Source organism: Archocentrus centrarchus, chromosome 1, assembly GCF_007364275.1.
Source record: "Archocentrus centrarchus isolate MPI-CPG fArcCen1 chromosome 1, fArcCen1, whole genome shotgun sequence".
NCBI classification, from domain to species: Eukaryota; Metazoa; Chordata; class Actinopteri; order Cichliformes; family Cichlidae; genus Archocentrus; species Archocentrus centrarchus.
In genome coordinates this window covers 10,215,504-10,235,678 of record NC_044346.1, presented here as the reverse complement: position 1 = coordinate 10,235,678, position 20,175 = coordinate 10,215,504, and the positions used below count along the sequence as shown (strand labels likewise).

Genomic DNA, 20,175 nt, shown 5'->3' with positions numbered 1-20,175 from the left:
TTTACTGTTCTGAGCTCATACCTTTCTGGGAAAATAAACATATTTGAAAATATTGCTTTGTTTTCAAAATGAAAGGGTAGGGTGCTTACTGGCTGCTGGATTGTACTCACAGAGACGTAGGGCTGAACCTTTTGGCAAGGGAACCATCCCATTAGACCAGTAGTCAGATTTTTTCCCTAAGTGACAAAATAACAGATAATATGGTCACGCTGAGTCAACCAATCAGCCACCGAAGTGTAAAATCAATCAATCAATCAATCAATCAACCCCAACTCTAAAACAATCTTCTCATATATAAAAGATAGCAATCTGAGGTAATACACACATCAAAAAACTGTGTGCAGGGGTTTATTGAGGAAGTACCGCGAAGCATGAAAGAGCTGCCTGACATCAGATTTGTGAATCTGTTTTTTATGTATTTATTTTGATAACTATTAAGAAAAAAATGGTTTGAATAAATGAAAACTGTGGGAAGTATTTCACCATCAAAGTGGTGATGGATAAAAGCACAGCGGCTGCATTGAGAATTTATACAGTACTGATTGAGTGAGCAGTTCAAACCTATCTTCAGTTCATGGATTCTCATGAATGAAGCTTTCAGTGAAAAGTAATCTGTGCCACAGCGAGCCAGCGGGAACAGCAGCAAAACCGCGAAACCGAAGCAGCTACGTGGAACTCTGCCAAAAGATTGTGTTTATTTTCCGAATCAAAAACCTGGTGATAGAATCACACGGCAGACTGCGCACAGACACAGGTGCAGGTTTGGCGTGAGGGAGGAAGTGGAAGACAGAGAATGAGACGCAGAGAGGAAAATGTCAAAAGAGACTGAAAAAAGGAAAAAGCCTCTCACACCTACACATTAACCACAGGAAACGAGCCTTGAATACTCAAAAAAAAAAAAAAAATATATAAAAATAATAATGCGTGACCCTCCTCCCCTTCCTCAGCTTACTGAATGCACAATGAGTTCAGGCCTACCTCCCACCAGGGCAGTTCAGCCTCAGCGCGGGTCAGCTCAATGATGTCACCTCTGGAGAGGTGAAGTGGCTGGCCGAAGCCCACGGGAGGCGGCGGCATGCCATAATACTCCTGATTTACCTCCATCTTAGGATAGCCTGGCGACAAACAGGAGAAAGAGGAGATGTCGTGATATGTGGAAGATGATCTTCAACATAACGCAGGTGCTCCTAGACAAACTAAACTGGATAAAACTCAAGACTGAATCAGTGCAAAGCAAATGATGCTCCATTTAGATAAAGTAAAACTGGGATTCCAGTACCACATGCTTTTGTTTTTTGGGTTCCCTCAACATTCATAAATTGGTTGAAAATAGTCCACAAACACCCATAAACCAGTTAATGGCTGTTGTTCTGATATTTTCTACTTCAAAAAAGGAGAGTGTGAGAACCAGTTATTATTCGCTGCAAGTATTAAACTGATGGCTGAATCAATAAGAGCAAGTAAAGAAATAAAAGGAACGAGGAGAAAAAAACATCTTTGTTCAGACATAAGTGAACTATCCTCATTTATACCAGACCGTTTATGCAACTTGAATAAATACGAGGGGTGGGGGTGGGGGATATACTGAGATGTTTGACCAATGAAGTTACATCGCTTGCTATAATGTTTCTAGGCAGAACTTAGAGGGAGATACAGCCAGATATTGAGCTCTGATTGAGAAAACATAAACAGTAAGAATGAAAACATTACCCAGAGGGTTGCTTTTATTCCACTCATTATGTACGATGAGTCATTGTTCAGTCATGACTGTTAAAATATTATGTGAAATGGAACCTGAAAGTCCGTTGGCCACCTCGTGGGCTTTTACGCAATCATACAGCTGAGACATTACATTACAAACATGAATGTCTTTGAGGTTGCATCAGGCAGCGCATCCGGCATAAAAATCTAACAAATTAAATATGTGGAGCTATCTGCTGTGGTGACACCCCCACCCCCGGTAAATAAGGGAAAGATGCTTCTGTTGGGCAAGCAGCAAAAAGATGACCAAAAGATTATCAGTGTGAGAGAAAATGAATCAAACAGGCTTATTTCCAGAAGATCAGCTGATCTTTATGTCAGTTCACCTCAATTGATGACTCAGCTAGAAAACCTCATAAAAGGAATCCTGCAGTTGCTGTGCATCAGCAAACCACTTTGCAACCCAACCTCTGCCCCACTCTTTTTCATTCTGTGTATGAATTAATCAGTGTCATGTCTGTTGTCTTACATGCCTGCTCTGCTCTGTACTGGGCTTTTGTTGCTGTTCTTCCCACTTTATGCTTTTCACTTATGCACATGTAAGAAGCATACCGTCTCATACTAATCATCACTGCAGACTGAAATAAGAAGACCCTTTTGTGGCTGCGCCAATGACCACAATTTGTTTGACATTCAACTGGTTGCACTCTGTTTATATTCCTATATAAAAGCAAGGTTGCCAAGCGCCAATCATTTTGCAGTTAAATCACTGTCCTGCACAAAATATATCATAATAAAATACAATCATATACTCAAGGAGAAAAAAAAGGTTAAAATTAGATGCAGCACTTCCCAGAACGGGAACACGTGGTGATAATATGATGGATAAGGGTCTGAATTATTTATGGTGAATTCTGTTATAAATAGAAGAGAAATTTCTAAGTTGGACAGCTTCTGGCTGAAGCCGCAGCTGTCCAACTTAATGGGGTACGGGTATGACTGGGTAAAAAGAAAATCACAGTGAGATTAAAGCTGATGACAGAGAGTCTTAGGCTTTATGAGCTGATTTTATCATGAATTTCTTACCAGTGCTGGCGTGACCGGTGGATCTGTGAGCTTTATTCTGAAGGAACAAAAAACAAAAAGGTGGAGCAAAGTTTTATCATTTCACAGAAGTATAAGAGAACTCCAATAAAACTGACATGTACATGAAGTGAGAATAAAAATTCCAGCACGGCCCTATCCGCCACTTCTGCTGGAAATTTACAGCGTGAAATATACCACACAGACATACCTTTTTAGTAGAAACTGAATGATCTGTGAATTTAAGAGCAGAACCAAAATGAGAAATGATAATTAGGCTAATTAGAAGCAGCCTATAAACACACACACACACACACACATACGTATGTACGTATACAGACCTGAGTTTCGTCCACAGGCAGGTACTCGGCCTAAACACTCTTTATGCGCTGCCATCTTGCAGCGAGTGCAGCGATAGCCCTGGAAAAATATCCCTCTGCAGATGACACATTAGGAGATTTTACCTTAGAGAAGATTTTTGTTTTTATAAGTTGGAGCTAACTGAGAGAAGCCGAGAAATAGCCAAGTACCTCAACAACATTGAGCACGCTTTGCAGGAGGTGGTTTCCTCAAAACAGTGCATCTGGAAGTCATGGTTATTCGCTGTGGAGTTCTCAGGACACATATTTGACCTGCAACCATAAAGTGAAACTTTTTTTTTAACCCCAGCTGGGGGGAAGTAAGAATTCAAACAGCTGAGTTTCAGTGGTGGATACTTTGTTACTTTCATTTTGGCAAATGTACATATCATGGCACCAAACAGATGCCTTCTGTTTAGAGAGATGAGAAAAGCGGTCACACTAGTGCAGTGGGATTGCAAAGCAGGTCGATTTACGAAACTGAGGATGTGCAATCAGCAACACAAATCCGTGAAATTAAACTTCTCCGTATCTAACTTCATTCAGTTCCGCTTCTCACTTGGTATGTTCTGCAATGCAAACATTCGTCATGGATCTATTGAAATAATTAAATATTTGGTACAAAAAAGCAATTAGCTACCTAAAACTTGCATAATTGATTTTCTGGCCATGTACAGCCCATGTTAGCTAACATTTTAAGGTGCTTAGCGAACATGTTAGCAAAGAGCTAACTGTTTTTGACTGGTTGGCCAATATGTAGAGTAATCGACTTTTTAAGCTTCTGGCACTTTAGCTGCCAAATGTTCTACTATAACTGTCTGACTGCTGTTTGGTGCTCAGTGGTATGATGTGGTCATTTTCCTCCTGCAGCGAGCTCCTTCTCACTCAGAGAAGCCTGGAAGCACTGTGAGAATCATTTTTCTTTCATTTCTCCAGTGCTTTCAACACAATCCAGCCTACACTGGAAAACACCGGAGTTGGCCACCACCTTGCATCCTGGATCCTGGACCACGTCACTAACCGTCCACAGTGTGTCACACCGCTCACTTCTCCTACAGTACCATTCACCCACTTGCCATCCGCATACATGACAGGGATTACAAGGAATACAGAGAGCTGATGCAGGGATTCTCAGACTGGTACCAAAGGAACCACCCCGAGATCAATGCAGGAAAAACCAAAGAGCTGGCGGTGGTTTTTGGTAGGCACAAGCACACTGTGTGTGGTCTGCTGGATGCTGGGCAGTAGTACGGCTGCTGACAGGAAGAGACTCAATGGGCTCAACAAGAAGGGCAGCTCTGTCCTCTGTCACATGACTCTGTGACAGCTTTGAGGAGCTCCATCGCTGATAGGCTGCTGCACCCAAAATGTTTGAGGAGTGCTGTCGCAGCCCTTTTCTCCCTGCAGCAGTCAGACTTTTTAACCAGCACTGCTCCCAGAAATAGAACCAGTCTACTGTGTTCACCACTGCTATTACAAGCACTGTGCAGTACACTTCATTTTAAATAGGTTAGGTATTTATTTAGTGCAATAAACGGGTGAAATATGCTATATTTGGTATTCCATTGTGTGCATATTATTTATACTGATTTTTATTGTCATTCTAATTTCTACTTTAACTCTTCTACTTTCTATTTTTATTTATTATATCTCAGTTTTGTTTGTGCTCTGTGCTCTACCTTTACTGCTGCTACACGGAATTTCCCCATTGTGGGAAAAATAAAGTATTAATGTCACCATCATCATCGTCATCATCATTTCTTATCTTACTTCCACGTGTTTGTGTGTTTAATACTCACAGAGCCATCTCAAACTGTTCCAGCCATTTTTTCTTCAGTTCTCTGGTTTTGAAGAATAAATCATAGCCACACCTCCCGTAGCAATCCAGCAAGAGGAACAAATAGGACCACTGTTCACACACAGAAACACACCCTGTCAGTCTTATCGATGAATTATGGCAATATTATCTTGTGTAACAGGTGCCTCAGTGCGGCTGTGGAGACCTTTTTATTGTCCTTCTCTCCTGTGGTTTCATCTCGGATCTGGTAGTGCTGGAGCTCAATGATGTCCTTCAGCTCAAAAGTCTCTCCGCTCTTCTTCTTACAAATAAACACGGCTTTATCGAAGAGGAACGCATACCTGGCAAACAGCAGAGCACACACAAACACAAGGTCAAACAACAGTTTGTCACATCAAAAACAGACGTACGTCAGCTGAACACACCTGTCCTGTTTAGATTTTTTCTCTGTGCTGGAGATCTTCAGCTCTCCGTCAATCTTGGGGCGACCGTAGAGAGCTAGAGACTGAGTCTACAAAAGGAGAAGAGAGAGAGGGGGGGGGTGACCAGAGAAGAAAAACAAATAACCAAAGAGACACTGATTAAAAATGAAAAATGTAACCTCACCATGTTTTCTATGGACAGCTGAAATGTGGTGATTTGTTTGATGATCTCATTGTCTCGTTTCACCTCATTCACACTTTGTGCCAGGTCCTGGAAACACACACACACACACACACACACACACACACACACACACACACACACACACACACACACACACACAAACACACAAACACACACAAACACACACAAACACACACAAACACAAGGGTTAAATATCATTTAAATGAGCATGAAAAAGGCGACTGGACATCTTTAAATTTTTTTCAATTCTTTTCCAAGAACCTTCTTCAGTTCCAAAACCAAAAGATGGAGAGTCCCAGGTATTTAAACCCTAGTGGGGGTCGTCCCCTTTGGGGGTGGTTGTTGATCCACTATTAATCTTGTGCGTCATCACATGAGCCAAGGTGTGAAAAAAGGCGTGGGTCATTATCACCAGGGGTTTTGGGTGAAACCACCATCAGACTTTGCCCCATCCTACAATGTGACCTATTGAGGTCACCTGAAGAAAGGTGCGAGTGTGGGGTTGAGGCGCCTTGGAAGGGATCTCAAGACTGCATTGTAGGTCGCTGACAGCTGACACCTCTGTTCAGCGATGGTTGTTCACAGTGGACATAGATGCTTCTTTAACTCCTCTTTCAAACAATCTGTCATCTCGGTCCAAAATGTGAACATTGGCATCCTCCAAAGAGTGTCCTTTATCCTTTAAGTGCAGATGCACAGCTGAGACTTGTCCTGTCAAGAGCCTTTTTTTCAAGCTTGAGACTATCATGACCTGGATGACTGAGAATCTAAACAAACATCATACATTTAAGTAACACACAGAGAAATACACACTTACTCTCATGGCATCCAGAGCTGTTCGCAGGTTCTCCTTGTCTGTCGAGTCCGTGGTGTGTTTTACCAGCTCCTGCAGACAAAAGCAAACCGCAGCTGCTGGATAAGACTAACTAGAAAACAATGTACATACCAAGTATGAGTATAAACACAGACCTGTAATAGCAGATGATATTTGAGGACTCGCTGCATGGGGACCATGAGTAAATCTCGAAGAGAAAAACGCCCACTATTTGCTCTCTTTGAACACTCCTGAGAGAGAGAAAGAGAAGGTAGTCAACGTCTGAAGCAAATCATAGAAGGATCATTGCACAATAACGATAGAAAGGTCATTCATTTGCAATTAGTACATGCATTCTGATAAATAAAGACTATTCTTGCAATGACAAAATAAGTTTTATTCATCTAATATTCAATTTTTGATTTTAGCTGCTAATATAAAAAGCTAAGATCAGTGACTTATCTCTCACATGGAATTGGAGCCATATATGTATTAAAAAGAATTTAAAAAAAATTGGATGGAAGTGCAGTGGGTAAAATCATATTTAAAGTCCAGCAGCGTACTTTGTGTAAAATGTCATTTTTTAGACTTTTACTGAAGTGAAACATTGAACAAAAAAAATCGATTACATTAAAATCATATGGTGTTAGTCTTCTTGGAAACACAGTCTGACAGGTTATGTCAAAAAATGGAGATGTGTGTTTTTTTTTACCTTTATATCAATATTTTTTTGTTGTTGATTTAATCCTTAGTTGATATTTTAGAATTAGTATCAAACAGCCGTTGTTGGTTTGAGAGAAGAGATGACGATCAAATAAACTTCCATAAAGTTGTGAAATCAATAAGAATAATTAAAATACATTAAGCTCTACTTGTTTTGGATTCATCAATTTGTGAAAATAAGTAAAGTTATAAACTAAATTTTAGATATCAGTCAAATAAAACTGCTCCTGTAGAACACAGAAAACTTTGACCTGTTTATACTGCTACAGGGAAAGACCATCAGCACTAAAGTTCACAGTGATCCATCCTAAAAAAACAGAGTGATGGAGTGTGTGTGTGTGTGTGTGTGTGTCCTCCTCACCTCCAGTTTCATCCTGATATCCTCCCTCATATTTGAAAGCTTGTCAAGGTGTTTGGTCGCTGCTTCCACCTGACTGCAGTAACGACCGTACAGTAACAGCCTGGGGAGAGATGAGAAATGAAAATATATACTGCATATATTCATTTATAACAGAAAGGCTCTGTGTGCCTTTGTGTGCCTGTATACCTCTCCTTGTAGTTCAGAAACACCTGGAAGAGATTCCTGGCTCCATTATTTAGAATAGAGTTCTGAACTTCTTCTAGCAGTGCAGAATGGGTGTCAGCCAATTCCTGCAGACACACACACAAAAAATATGTAAACAAAGCTATTACACAAAGCTACATGTGTATATAATACAGGTGTGCAGATGGTCTCCTTCTCTACCTCTACGTTGATGAAGATACTTTCAATGTCTTGTTGCTGGAGAAACTTTTGAAGAGGCTTCATAAAGTGCTGCAAAAAGAGGAAAGATGGTTGTAATTTTTATTTTTTGTGCATGAGTTTTCTATACCTCTGTGTGTGTGTGTGTGTGTGTGTGATATATGATGAGAATTAAGGCATTGGAGGTACAACATAAATAAATACAGAGCTGTGGGATCGGGGTATAAAAAAGTGATGTGGTTACTTTGGGGAAAAAAGCTGTTTTTTTCTTGTAATCCCCCCCCCCTCACAAATTTATGATATTAAAATTTCAGAAGTATCCAAGTTTTTTTTTTTTTTCTGGTAAATTTACAAGATTCAGATTTTATTTTCCCTGCTCCCACATCTCCATCATGTTTTCTAAGGCGGCCTCTGATGTCCTGTCATCATCATCATGAGTCCTGAGTGGTGTTTTACTGTTATATGAATGTGTTGATCTTCTTCTTATGAGACTGTGGGCGTGTGCACACCTGTAGTATAGATTGCAGTGTTTCTGAGTATTTCTCTTCCGTCTGTCTGATCTCCTGCAGGCAGCACTCTCTCTTGTCCACACCGATCTTTTGCTGCTAACAAGCACAAAAGAATTGTTTTTTTTTTTCATTTAACTTCTAATTTAAGTTGGCTCGTTGTACTTGCCTTATACATAAGAAATGGGATACAGTTTTAAAGTGACAGTAGTTAATTAAATATTAATACGGCAGTTTAATCACCTCCAATCAAAGTCAAATATTTTAAGAGCATTTTAGCAGTAAGGCATTTTTTTCCCCTCTTGATCCACAAAGATTTGCAAAAATTAAAAGGGGTCTTAATATTAACAAGATTGGAAAGACCAAGAAAACATATTCCTACTACACAAACTTTTACCAAATATTTCAGACTTCTTCATATTTGTGTTTTCTTACTGAATAATTTGAACTAAAAGTCTCTAAAAAAAAGCTGCTGTTTAAAGGTGTCACGAGTCAAAACTGATAGAAAGCAGCTGATTAAAAGTCTTCTACATGTGGAGTGGTCTACCTCCTGAGTCACAGCCTCTCCTGAGGTGATGAAGAACAAACTAGAACCCAGATTTTAGACCTTTCTAAAGTGCTGAAGAACTTTATTTGAGGACCTGCAAGTCCTGCAGGTTGCAAATGAATTCCTTGTGTTATAGGTTTTAGGCCACTCACAGTTTCAGGCGGTTCATTTGTCCTCATCAAGTCTTCGTAGATCTCATCTCCTTCGTTCTCCTCGTCCTCCACAAAGTCGTACAAGTCATCATCTTCATCCACTGTATCACTAATACACATAAAACACACAAAGTACTCACTGTTATCATCTGTCTATGACTAACTCTAAAGACTCACACACAGCTACACCTGTACACCTGCTGGAATACAATATTTCTCCACTTGCAATAAAGCACGTTGCATCAAATCTCCCCATTTGATTCAATTCTGAGTCAAAATGTCCTGACAAGACTCAGTTCAATTCAATTATTTTCAGCTACCTGGAATATCACTGCAGGTGCATTCAATATCAACAGTGTTACATAAAAGTGAAATAACACACAAGTGCTTTTCTTTTAAACATATAGCCCTTCCAGTTTGGAGTGATGCAAAAATATAAATTTTTTTGTTATGATTTTTTTTTTTTTTAAAGGATCATAAATAGATAGCTATTCAAAACAATCTCTCTCTCCTTCCTTGAAGTTACCATTTAAACATTATGGAGAAAAAGGCTTACTCTATCTGGTCAGACAGGCCGCTGTAGATTTCATCATCTGCAAGGCATCCCTCTAAAGGAAAAGGCCTATTGGAGGGAACGTGAGCATGGTAAAGCAGAAAAAGCAGAGTGAGAATGACAATAAAACTCATGCGAGTAATTAGATATGAATCTGGGCTGCAGGCTGAAGCATAAAACTCTTTCACTGTTGTGATGCCTTCCTAATAAACCGGCATGCTAAACTATAATGGAATAAATTTGAAAATTTATGTTCAAAACATGCAGATTAAATGCCACTTAAGTTGCAAAACTTAAAATAAAACTTCTGCAAAAGTTTTTTCAAGTTAAGAGACAACAAAGTCTTATCTGGCAGTGAGGAAGTGCTGTTATCTACTACACCAACTTTCAGAGAGAAAAAAAAAAACAAAAGAAAAAAAAAGTCTCTGGTCCATATAACCAGTTTTTATTGGATGAATATCCTTCAGATCGTCACTTTTAGAATGGTAGGATCACAAACCAATTAAAAAAAAAAAATCGAAAGTAAGCAGTTTCACATCCACAAGTGGTAGCATGATGTTATATTTTCATGCTTGTGCAATAAACCACTTAAGACTAGTTATTTAAAACTCAATAATTTCCATAGACTGCATTTATGTATCCAATAAGGCTGACTGTGATTAAACCAGTCATTTCTGCCTCCTCTGCCAGTCTATTGTGTCCAGTTGCTTTCTGTCAACATCAAAATCATCCATGTGATTTCTGTGAGCCCCAAATATTTCAAGAAAGTAAACAGACACATAATAAATGGTTTAGACTACAACAGATAGCAGATAATGATTTACACAATGTTGGCACAAAGATGGCACTCTTTACAATTACATTTAAAGGGGACCTATTATGCCATTTGTCCTCCAGTTTCTTTGCTACTTTTGGCTCTGAATGATGTCACAGAGAAAGCATATCCTTAATTTGATGCCCTCAGCTTGGGCTGTTTGTGAGAATCAGTTTATTGGAAGAAAGTTGTCTTAAAGGGAGCGGAGTGAAAACAGCTCGTCTCAGGCAGAGCACGAACTGAGGGCTGCATCAAGGCTCAGTTTAAGATAACGAAGCATTATTTTGAACAGTGAGCCTAAGAATGAGGACATGGAGTTCACAGTGAGCATAACAGGCCCCTTTAATCTTAAATGGATTAATTACAGAGGCAGGAATGTACTTACTGTAACCCTCTTTGTACAGCGATGGGTGAATGAGACAGGATGGACAAAGTATCTATGACCTTTCACAGAGACACAAGGAAGTGCAGATTACAATTACTAATCTTGTACAGAGTGAGGAAACACGGTGGCAGGGAAAATGTAAAACCGTTTCACACTTTGAATGTGAATGCCAAATTATTCTCCTTTGACCTAGTTTCACTCTCATTCTGGTTGACAGCTTGGGTAAAAAGAGCAGTATCATGATGGGTGAGCGATGATAATCAATTTCATGAGACATGAGATCAGAAACAAACTCAAATAGACGTCACACGGTGGTCCAGATGAAAGTGAATGTTCTTTCTGATAAAGACAACATGTTTCTGAGAGCTTTAATATGGTTTTAATGGTTTATAACTCGGATATAACCAAGAAAATAAGGGTTAGTTTACTGCCACACATTTGAGCTCCTTTGACATGTTTTTTTCACTATTCAGCACTGTTTTCTATCTACATGCTGCCATTTTACTTTTGTTTCAGTTGAAACTCGCCTTTCAATGCTTTCACCACTTCTGGTTATTTAAAAAAAAAAAAAAGACACACTGTCCAAATTAAGGAATACATTTCTCAGTCAGCACTTTTCAGTCTGATTTCTGCTTTCATTCAACACAGAAAAAAAAGGGTAAAGACGCAACAAGAAGTGAAAGTCTGTGGTTCTGAGAACTCCTGTGAAAAAGAAACAACTTTTCACTGAACTAATTCAAACTCCAATCTTATTAGCAGAGAATTCAATAGAAAACACTAATTAGCTTTCTGGTAGAGCAGTAGTTAAAAGAACTGTTCTGGCCCTTTCTTTCATCATAAGCACCACTATAATCCTAAAGCGCTTAGATCTGGGTTCCTTAAGTTGTTAGCAGTTCCACCTGAGATAAATTTCTAGTCTGCAGTCTTCAGATGATGGCTGCAAACCACCGGACTGAGCCGTATAAAAAGTAATTATAGAGCTCTACTATAACAGCAAAGTAGCTCTCACACTCTGATGGGTAAGTGTTAGCAGTTTAATAAAGCAATACATTATAATAACATATCTCTTTGAACAGGTTTTATAAAAATATTGAATGTAGGACATTTACTTGCATAAAGGATCTTCCACCGCACCCATGTTTTCTGTATTTAATTGTTATGGGTGGCTGACTGGAAGAAGCAAAGTGAGAAGCTTAGTGAGAGTAACACACACAGTAAAGTTAATCACCCCCCACCCCCACCCCCCGTAAAATCTCCTGATGACTCATTTTGAGCACGTCTTAGTCTGCACAGACAAAAAAATGCTCATTTCAAATCCACTCTTCTGTAAATCGCTGCACTGCATAGAAAGTGAAAGAGAACTTTGGAGTACTGCCTTCAATGCCTTTGCTCTGACACTTCAAATTAGATGATCACCAAGCTACTTCCTGTTTGTGGGTGTCTGCAAGCTGCAGTAAGCCATTAAGAGCTTTATGCTTCATGTTTCACACTATTGCCGTAATGACTAAGGTACGAGTGCACAATTTTAATGTTAGACACTTCAGCTGTTAAATTTCTCTCCCCTGTGTAGCCATTACGGAGAGAAAAGATCAGTCCAAAAATTATTTTATAGCATAACCAAAAAAAAAAAAAAAAAACATACTCAAAAACATATTCTCCAAGATGCAAGATCACCTGGAGAATTGGTTTCAAAAACAAACATTAAGGGGGACACAACAAGTTGTTCTTATTTTTTAGTCATTATTGTGGTAGAACAGTAGCAAAAAGACAGAAAAGCTGGGGGGAGGTCTGCAGTAAATGGCCTTGGGGCAGATTCACACCCGAGCTTCTGCAGTAGCCTTACGGCATATGGACCACCAGCTCAACCTAGTGAGCTAGTGATATCAGCGCCCCCAAGTTGTGCAGAGTTAATCAATAAATAAAAATAACTCCTGGCGTATGTCTGAATGATGGATTTTTGTGTGGTGATACCTTTCCAAAGTCCCGAACATCAAACAGGTCAAAGGCTTCAAATAGTTCATTCTTTTTCATTTGAAACTTGTCTTGACAAACTCCCAGGAACGTCCGGATATTCTTTAAACACAAGAACTAAAAAAAAAAAAAAGGAGAAACACAATCATTACTTTTGTTTAGGAGCTTTAAATTATTCAGTTCAGTCGATCTATATATAAACAACATAACCATGAATTCACATGCACAGTTAGACATACACTGTATGGACAAAAGGATTGGGTCATACCTCTTGTATATAGGCCTTAATATGTAGTGTAATTCATATTTAGACTTTGATACCTCAGGTCATGTTTGTAAATGAGAACTGGTTCTCAAACATTTTACCTGGTAAAATAAAGGTTAAATAAATACATTTATTTTCATTTTCTTATATCTCGCTTTTGATATTATTTTAGATTAATTCTAATTGCACACCCTGCAGCTGCACACAGAGAACAACAGCATTTCCAACCTGTGTAGGTCCTGTTCCAGAATTGACAATAAAGTTGACTTTGACTTAATCTTTGAATTCAGGTATTTTCAGTGCCACTGGAACAGGTGTAGAACATCAAGCACCTAGCCATGCAGTCTGCCTTCACAAGCATTTATGAAAAAAAATGGGTCGAGCTCAGTGAATTTGAACATACTGTACTGCGTATGAATAGTTAGTAATAGTAACAGTTAGTAATAGTTGCCACTGTCATCTAGCAATCCATCCATTTTCTTCTGCTTATCTGGGGCAACAAGTCAGTTCATGAAAACCCTTCCTGTAGATATTCTGTTATCGATGGTAAGTGGTATGATTGCAAACAAGGAACCATAGCAACCCAGCTGTAAAGTGGCAGTCCATGTAAGGTGACAAAGCGGCGTTGCCGAGTACTGAGGTGCATAGTTCGTAAACGTCACCAACGCTCTGCTGACTCATTAAATGCAGAGCCTCCTCTGGCATTAACATGAGCACAAACACTGTAATCTAGGAGCTTTGTGGGTTTTTGAGCAACTCCTGTAGATGTAATGTGCAGGTAGTCCAATACCTTTGTCCATATAGTGTACTCTGGATCCTGATGAGGACAACCCGTTTTTAATCCATTAATTAAGTTAAACTCTGCAAAAATATGCATGAATGCTTATAATCCAACAGACCTATTTCTCAGCAATCATTTTGAAATTATTACTAATCACATAATTAAGGCTCTGTACTTAAATAGCCATCATTAACATCATTTTAACACCTGCGTTTACCTATCTATTTCATATCTGAATGGCTGCTGTGAAACAGGTCGACAGGATTTTCCTGGTCTTCAGCGGTGGTGACTACGCTCACGAGCCTGATTTTTTTTTCCCACACATAGCTAAGGCACAAAATGACAAAATGTATTTTTGTATTTTTATGTTGAACAACCCCCCACCATAAACTGATGGGGGTTTATATAATTGTTTTTATGGTGATTTTTCATTGGGGGAGCATTAAAACCTCCTTTAAGGCTGCCAACATTTTTTTTTTTAATGGGATGGTTTAATCATAAGATATCTGAGAAGTCACCTGATGATGTCAGATGATGCAACAATGAGCTCTGGGAACATGTGATCAGCATTTAACACTGTACTCAGATATTTTGTGGTCCAGGATGTGTAATTCAAATTATTTTACAGAAACATTAATAAGCAGATTCATCAAAACTGAAACTTTATTATCAAAAAAAAAAAAGAAGGGACTGATTTCTCTTAATGGATAAAAAATAATTTAGGAACAAATGAAAAGCAACCAAAATGAAAACACTTTTTATTTTTTAGCTACAGTTTTAACAAATTACTTCATTAAAAACTTGACAACAAATTTAGAAAATAGAAAGATCATAAATTTATCATAAATATCATCAAAGCCAACAATGCTGTTTGCAAATGAAAAGGATTTTAATTGTCTTTTAAACAGAAGCACATCAGATCCCACGTACAGTTTATTTTACAAACCGGATCAAACTGTAAACTTTTATAAACTCCATGGACCACATAACCATCAACAGCACTGAACTGAAAAGTGTGCCACTAAAAAGAAGCAGTTCGAAGGGCCGCTACAGAGCAAACCACACGGAGCAGAGTGCACACTGCAACTGACATGGTGGTCAGAAATATGCCGCTTTACATAACTTCCTGCTCTCTCTCTCTCTCTTTGTGTCTGTGTTCAGCAGCGGGAAATGCGGAACTCTAATTTGAGAAAAGGGGAAATGTTTAGTTCTGACTGATACTGCTGCACACATCACATCGCTCTGACAGGAGCCCGCATTGAAACACAACCAAGTATTTGCTCTTGTAGTACTAAAGTAATCCTTATTGCAAGAGCACAGGGAAGATCCTCTAATTGTGTAATGTCAACAGGTGTGCGTGTGTGTGTGTGTGTGTGTGTGTGTGTGTGTGTGTGTGTATACGTCACAATGGACTCCGGTTTTCTGTTAATCAGCGGATGTTTCTTAACCACTTTTGACCTCACAGGATTTCCCAGAGTTTCCCATGCATAAGTCAAAGGACATTAACTACTGCACACCCACACGCAGTAAGTCCACTCAGAGGACTTCCCTAGAGAAGGCAAAGCATGTGACGTTGTGCCACTTTTTACTCTGTCTTTCTAATGCTTCCATCTCATATTTTCCACCCTTCCAATTATCTCTGTCCCTTCAGATTCTCACTGCTGTCTGCTAATGTGCTAGTTAGCTTGCGAGCGCTGCCAAAAAAACGTGAGAGCCACTTTTGACAAACTTGAAAAGATGGGGAAATGCAGGCAGGAATCAACAAGACTTTTTGTGAGTTACATTAAAAAAAAAAGAAAAAAGAAGTGACACTTTTATGTCTGTGCGGTAAACGTGTGCTGGAGCTAACAGATGGTTAGTTTAGCCTAGCAGAAAATATGAGAAGCTGGGGAGGTAATCTGCGTGATTAAGCGTAGAAAAAAAAAAAAAAAATCACTTAACCACATATCATAACTCAAAAACATTACATACAGCTTGTGCAATCTCTGCAAAAAACTAAATGTGGAATATGAAAATCTCACCTTTTTGCTACCAGTTAACCAGCCCGTTTCTTGTGCTCATGCTAAGCTAAGCTAAGCTAACCAGCTGCTGGTGATAGTTTCCTAGCTTTTAAACATGAGAGTGGTATCATTTCTCATTTGACTGCCAACAACAGACATTTACACAACATATCAGACATATTCAAAGCAAAGGGAACGTACGTAAAAGTATTTTTATCATATTCCGTGTTGACTGTGGCCTTAATATTGGAAAATCTTGATCAAACCTCGCAAAAAGAGAGAATTAAATGACAACAAATTTAGGTTTTGAAAATATAAAATTTAATTTAGGAGGTTTTTTTTTTAAATTTTTGCTTTCGACTTGCTTTCTCATCTAGTTGTTTCCCCTTTGTTCTTCTTCATTATCAGTATCCCGATCACTACATGCTCCCGGATGTAGATAGATACAGATAGAAGCATTTCCCTATCATACAGCACCAGGGTTTTTTGTTAACAATAGAAATGGCCTATGGAAATGCAGTAGGAAAAGTTTACATGTCTGTGTATGTGTGTGTGTGTGTCTCTGTCATTGTGTCTTACCTGGGACATCTGTGGGCGCAGGTTGATCTCTCTCAGGTTGACAGCCTGAGGCAGCAGGTTGTTGAGCAACTGGCAGAGCAGCACGCCATCTCTCAGAGCCTGAGCCAGGTCGCACACCTGGCAAAGCACACACACAGAATTAGTTTGAGGAACTGAGACGGGATTGTGTATTCATGCACAGGTGTATATGTGTGTGTCTCAGCCTATTTACCTGTGCACCTTCCAGAGTGACCCTGTGATTCTCAGGAAGAACTCGGCAGTCGATCAACCATATCGCACACTGCCGCCACAACTCCATCTTTGTTTTCTGAATGAAAAGAGAAGGACAAAGGCACAGACAGGCATGAGCCTCTGTCACACAACAGAACTTAGGGATGTGGTATTCAATCAATATGGAGTCAAATTTGTAGTAAATCAGTAAGGCGCACAGCAAACACTGAGCAATCCCTATCACCCCATCATTCAGTGAAACATGAAACAATGTTGAAACTCAATGCAAAAAGTCGAAGTCGTTTCAGAAAACTGAACTGTATTAATGCAAACCATTGCGGGACGCGTTTAACCATCGGCCCTTACCTTCACTAGATCCCCCTGTCACTTCTTTGTCTTCTGTCTGGTGTTAACCTCCCTGTCTTCCTTTCATTATTTCATCTTCAGACTTCGGCGCTCTTGTTCTGTTGTTCTTCCGTGGTGGGTGTTCTGCAGAGCTGCACTGTGTTGAAGGCTTTTAACTTTTTTCCCGCAACTTCCTTTTTCCTCTGACGCACCCTCTCTCTCTCTCTCTCTCTCTCTCTCTCTCTCTCTCTCTCTCACACTCACATACACACACACACACACACACACACACACACAAAGCTGCTGCTGCAGAAGCTGATAGAAAGAGTGAGACCTGTGTGAGAAATGGTGAAAATGTGTGTAAGACATCAGACAAAATAGCAGCAAGTATGCATGTGCAGAACAACATCATTCCAGTCATCTAGACATCTGTTACTTATATCTTATCCAAGCTATTGATAGTAATATGCTCAGAGGCTTTTGTATATAAGGATGTTTTAAACACACAACACTAAAACGCTGCAGGAACCAAGCTTACGTAAACAAATTGTGAAATTCAAGACTGACATAATATATTTATATAATACTGAACAGCTCATATTTAATTTGTGAATTCTGTCCTAAAGCAGAGAGACACACACTGTCTGTCAAAGAAAAATCCTCAAGCTGCCTAATGAATAATGAAACAGCTCCTCAAATACTCTGACAGCACCCAGTGGTGATTTTACTGTTATGTTTACATTTTCTGATTCACAGCTGAAAAGCCCTGCAATCAAAACTCATTCAGATGTACTGTCTCTAACAAAATCTTTATGAGTTTCTCTTTGTGCCACTGGAAACAACAAAAGTACTGCCTAGTGATATCAGTCATTTAAGCCTGAACAAAGGTGGAGAGCAGCATTTTAGTCAAGCAATTTCTTTTTAGGAAACTGTAATCTATATGAGTACTTGCACTTGTACTTAGCACTTTTACTCAACCCCATATAAACTTAGCACAGAAAATAAGGATTAGTTATTGATTTGTTGCAATAATGCTTCTTGGCAATAAATCTTATACCGTTTGGAAAGCCTGTTTATTTCACCATAAATGGAGCCAAATTTGTGAGGAAAGTGCATTTGTGGGTTGAGCAGCAGAGTTGAGGATGTGGGTTGCGCCCATGAAAAACTTCCAGATCTTCTCTGTTAATGCCGAACAGCTTATTCTGCCACTGACTCTTGTTTTGAGCTTCTGATACCCCAGCTACTGACAATCAGGCTTGTCATAATTGAATCTCAATGCAGAGAGATATAGAGATGAGATTCTGCAACCAGTGGCGATCCCATATCTCCACAGTCTGGGACCGAACTCTGTCCTCCAAGATGACTGTGCTCAGTGTAACCATATTGACTGCCTTGCAACAAATGCTGGTTGAGGAACGGGATGTCATCCCACAGCTGTGTACCAGCATGAGGAGGAGGTGCCAGCCTGTTGTGGCTGTGTATGGTTCTTCCACATGCTCCTGAGGCCCATGTTTGTTAAATGAATAAATTGTTAAATGACCAAAATGTCCTGTTTCTTCAGACTTCAATCATCCAATCCAATAAACACCAAACAACAGTCAACAGATTGTCAGTCAGGGCTGACACAGAGAGGCAGACAACCATTCACACACAGCTTCACACTTACAGTGAATTTAGATTCACTAACATGCATGCCTTTGAACTGTGGGAGGAAGTAAAAGTACCCAGTGAGAGCCCATGCACGCACAGGGATAACTTGCAAACTCCATACAGAATTTTCATACAGTGTTGTGTAAATGATCACAAATCTGTCACATAGTAAGTATTACACAGGTCCACATAAACATTTTTGACAGTGTTTTTAAATATGAGGTTTATCTTTCTTTTATGGGCTTATTTTTACTTCTTTGTGATAGAGGTATGTTTTTTATTGTTTTTCAAATATATATTTCTTTTTAAAACTGGAAAATAAAACTTCACTCAAATCTCTGCTGAGGTGGCAGGAAGTGTTTAGGTTAGTGGTGGGAGAGAAAAAAAGAAAGAGAAAGAACTATGGAAGGGTTGTTTTGCAAGAAAATTCTGCAGAAACTTTGGTGAACAGCAGCCACTGTGGCCACAAGTTGAAATTACAGGATTACAGTGACGGTATTACTGATGGTTAAGCAACATTATGCATGACACACACTTGACCCAAGCATGCAGAGAGGCAGGGTTTTATGGACAGGAACTGCATGTCTATTTCTTCTGCCAAAGGTGGTGTAGTCTCAGTTTACGCATCAAACTATGAGCACAGGAAACAGAAGAGATGATGTGGATGATACTGGGTAAAATGAACATCCCTCAGAGCTATTACATATCTTAAATTTCATATGGAGGTAATGATGTGACTATGATGGAACCATGAAGTCATACAATTTTTAAATGTCTTGAGGCAACTGTACTTCTTGGGTGGGTCATTACTTAAGGGTGAAACTACTGAAACCACTTTGCCCCACCTACCAATGTGACCTAATATGGTCACCTGAGGCAAGGTGTGAGTGGGGGTTGAAGTGCCTGGGAAGGGATCTCAAGACTGCATTGATAGCTGGTGTTCACAGTGGACACAGATGACATCTTTTACACTTCTTTTAAACCTTTTGTCATCTCGGTCCAAAATGCGAACATTGGCATCCTCGAAACAGTGCCCTTTCTCCTTTAGGTGCAGATGTAGAGCTGACTATTGTGCTGTTGAGGTGGCTCTTCTATGTTGTGTCATGTGTTTGTGGAGTGGTTGCTTGGTTTCTCCTACATAGAGGTCCGAGCACGCCTAACTCCACTGCACAACATGCACAGTGTTGTGTATCTTGTGTTTGGAAGTTTTGTCCTTGGTATGAATCAGTTTTTGTCCAGGGGTGTTGCTAGGTCTGAAGCACATTGGGATCTCATGCTTAGAGAAATTAGGTTTACAGTTTTCAAAGTCTCGTTTGTCTAAAATCTTCCCTTCAGTTTTAGACCAATGTGACAGATGTCAGTCTTCACCCTGCAACTTAAGTCATATGTTTTTCTTCTGCCGAAATTTGCGCAAGTTCTGGAGCAATTTCTTTTCTGTAATCTCAGGAGCTTTTGGAATCCAGATCCAAAGTGATCCACTAATTGCCATTTTTGGCTTTCTGCTCTCTTCTCGCTAGATGATGTATCTTACTTTCCTGGAAATCCCAGATTCCACCATCTACATTACAAT

The 20,175-nt window shown here is 39.4% G+C and overlaps 1 protein-coding gene across 4 annotated transcripts in view; it reads right to left on the bottom strand.

Annotated features, from left to right (window-relative positions):
- vav1 (vav guanine nucleotide exchange factor 1) overlaps positions 1 to 20,175 on the bottom strand; it is a 31,318-nt gene that overhangs the window by 3,145 nt on the left and 7,998 nt on the right. The window contains exons 2-24 of one of the 4 annotated variants that reach the window (XM_030731313.1): positions 16,977 to 17,289; positions 16,612 to 16,707; positions 16,401 to 16,517; positions 12,776 to 12,892; positions 10,805 to 10,863; positions 9,609 to 9,674; positions 9,053 to 9,161; positions 8,357 to 8,452; positions 7,851 to 7,919; positions 7,653 to 7,756; positions 7,467 to 7,566; positions 6,538 to 6,633; positions 6,386 to 6,454; positions 5,548 to 5,634; positions 5,367 to 5,452; positions 5,147 to 5,282; positions 4,943 to 5,052; positions 3,315 to 3,416; positions 3,126 to 3,220; positions 2,996 to 3,018; positions 2,788 to 2,824; positions 979 to 1,115; positions 90 to 176 (exon numbers count right to left, since the gene is read on the bottom strand). In XM_030731313.1, coding sequence (XP_030587173.1) covers positions 90 to 176; positions 979 to 1,115; positions 2,788 to 2,824; positions 2,996 to 3,018; positions 3,126 to 3,220; positions 3,315 to 3,416; positions 4,943 to 5,052; positions 5,147 to 5,282; positions 5,367 to 5,452; positions 5,548 to 5,634; positions 6,386 to 6,454; positions 6,538 to 6,633; positions 7,467 to 7,566; positions 7,653 to 7,756; positions 7,851 to 7,919; positions 8,357 to 8,452; positions 9,053 to 9,161; positions 9,609 to 9,674; positions 10,805 to 10,863; positions 12,776 to 12,892; positions 16,401 to 16,517; positions 16,612 to 16,698 — 1,989 coding nt within the window. In that variant the 5' untranslated portion in view covers positions 16,699 to 16,707; positions 16,977 to 17,289. Of the gene's footprint in view, positions 1 to 89; positions 177 to 978; positions 1,116 to 2,787; positions 2,825 to 2,995; positions 3,019 to 3,125; positions 3,221 to 3,314; positions 3,417 to 4,942; positions 5,053 to 5,146; positions 5,283 to 5,366; positions 5,453 to 5,547; positions 5,635 to 6,385; positions 6,455 to 6,537; positions 6,634 to 7,466; positions 7,567 to 7,652; positions 7,757 to 7,850; positions 7,920 to 8,356; positions 8,453 to 9,052; positions 9,162 to 9,608; positions 9,675 to 10,804; positions 10,864 to 12,775; positions 12,893 to 15,842; positions 15,944 to 16,400; positions 16,518 to 16,611; positions 16,708 to 16,976; positions 17,290 to 20,175 lie in introns of those variants that run through there. The other 3 variants (XM_030731321.1, XM_030731328.1, XM_030731337.1) reach the window with 3 other exon arrangements.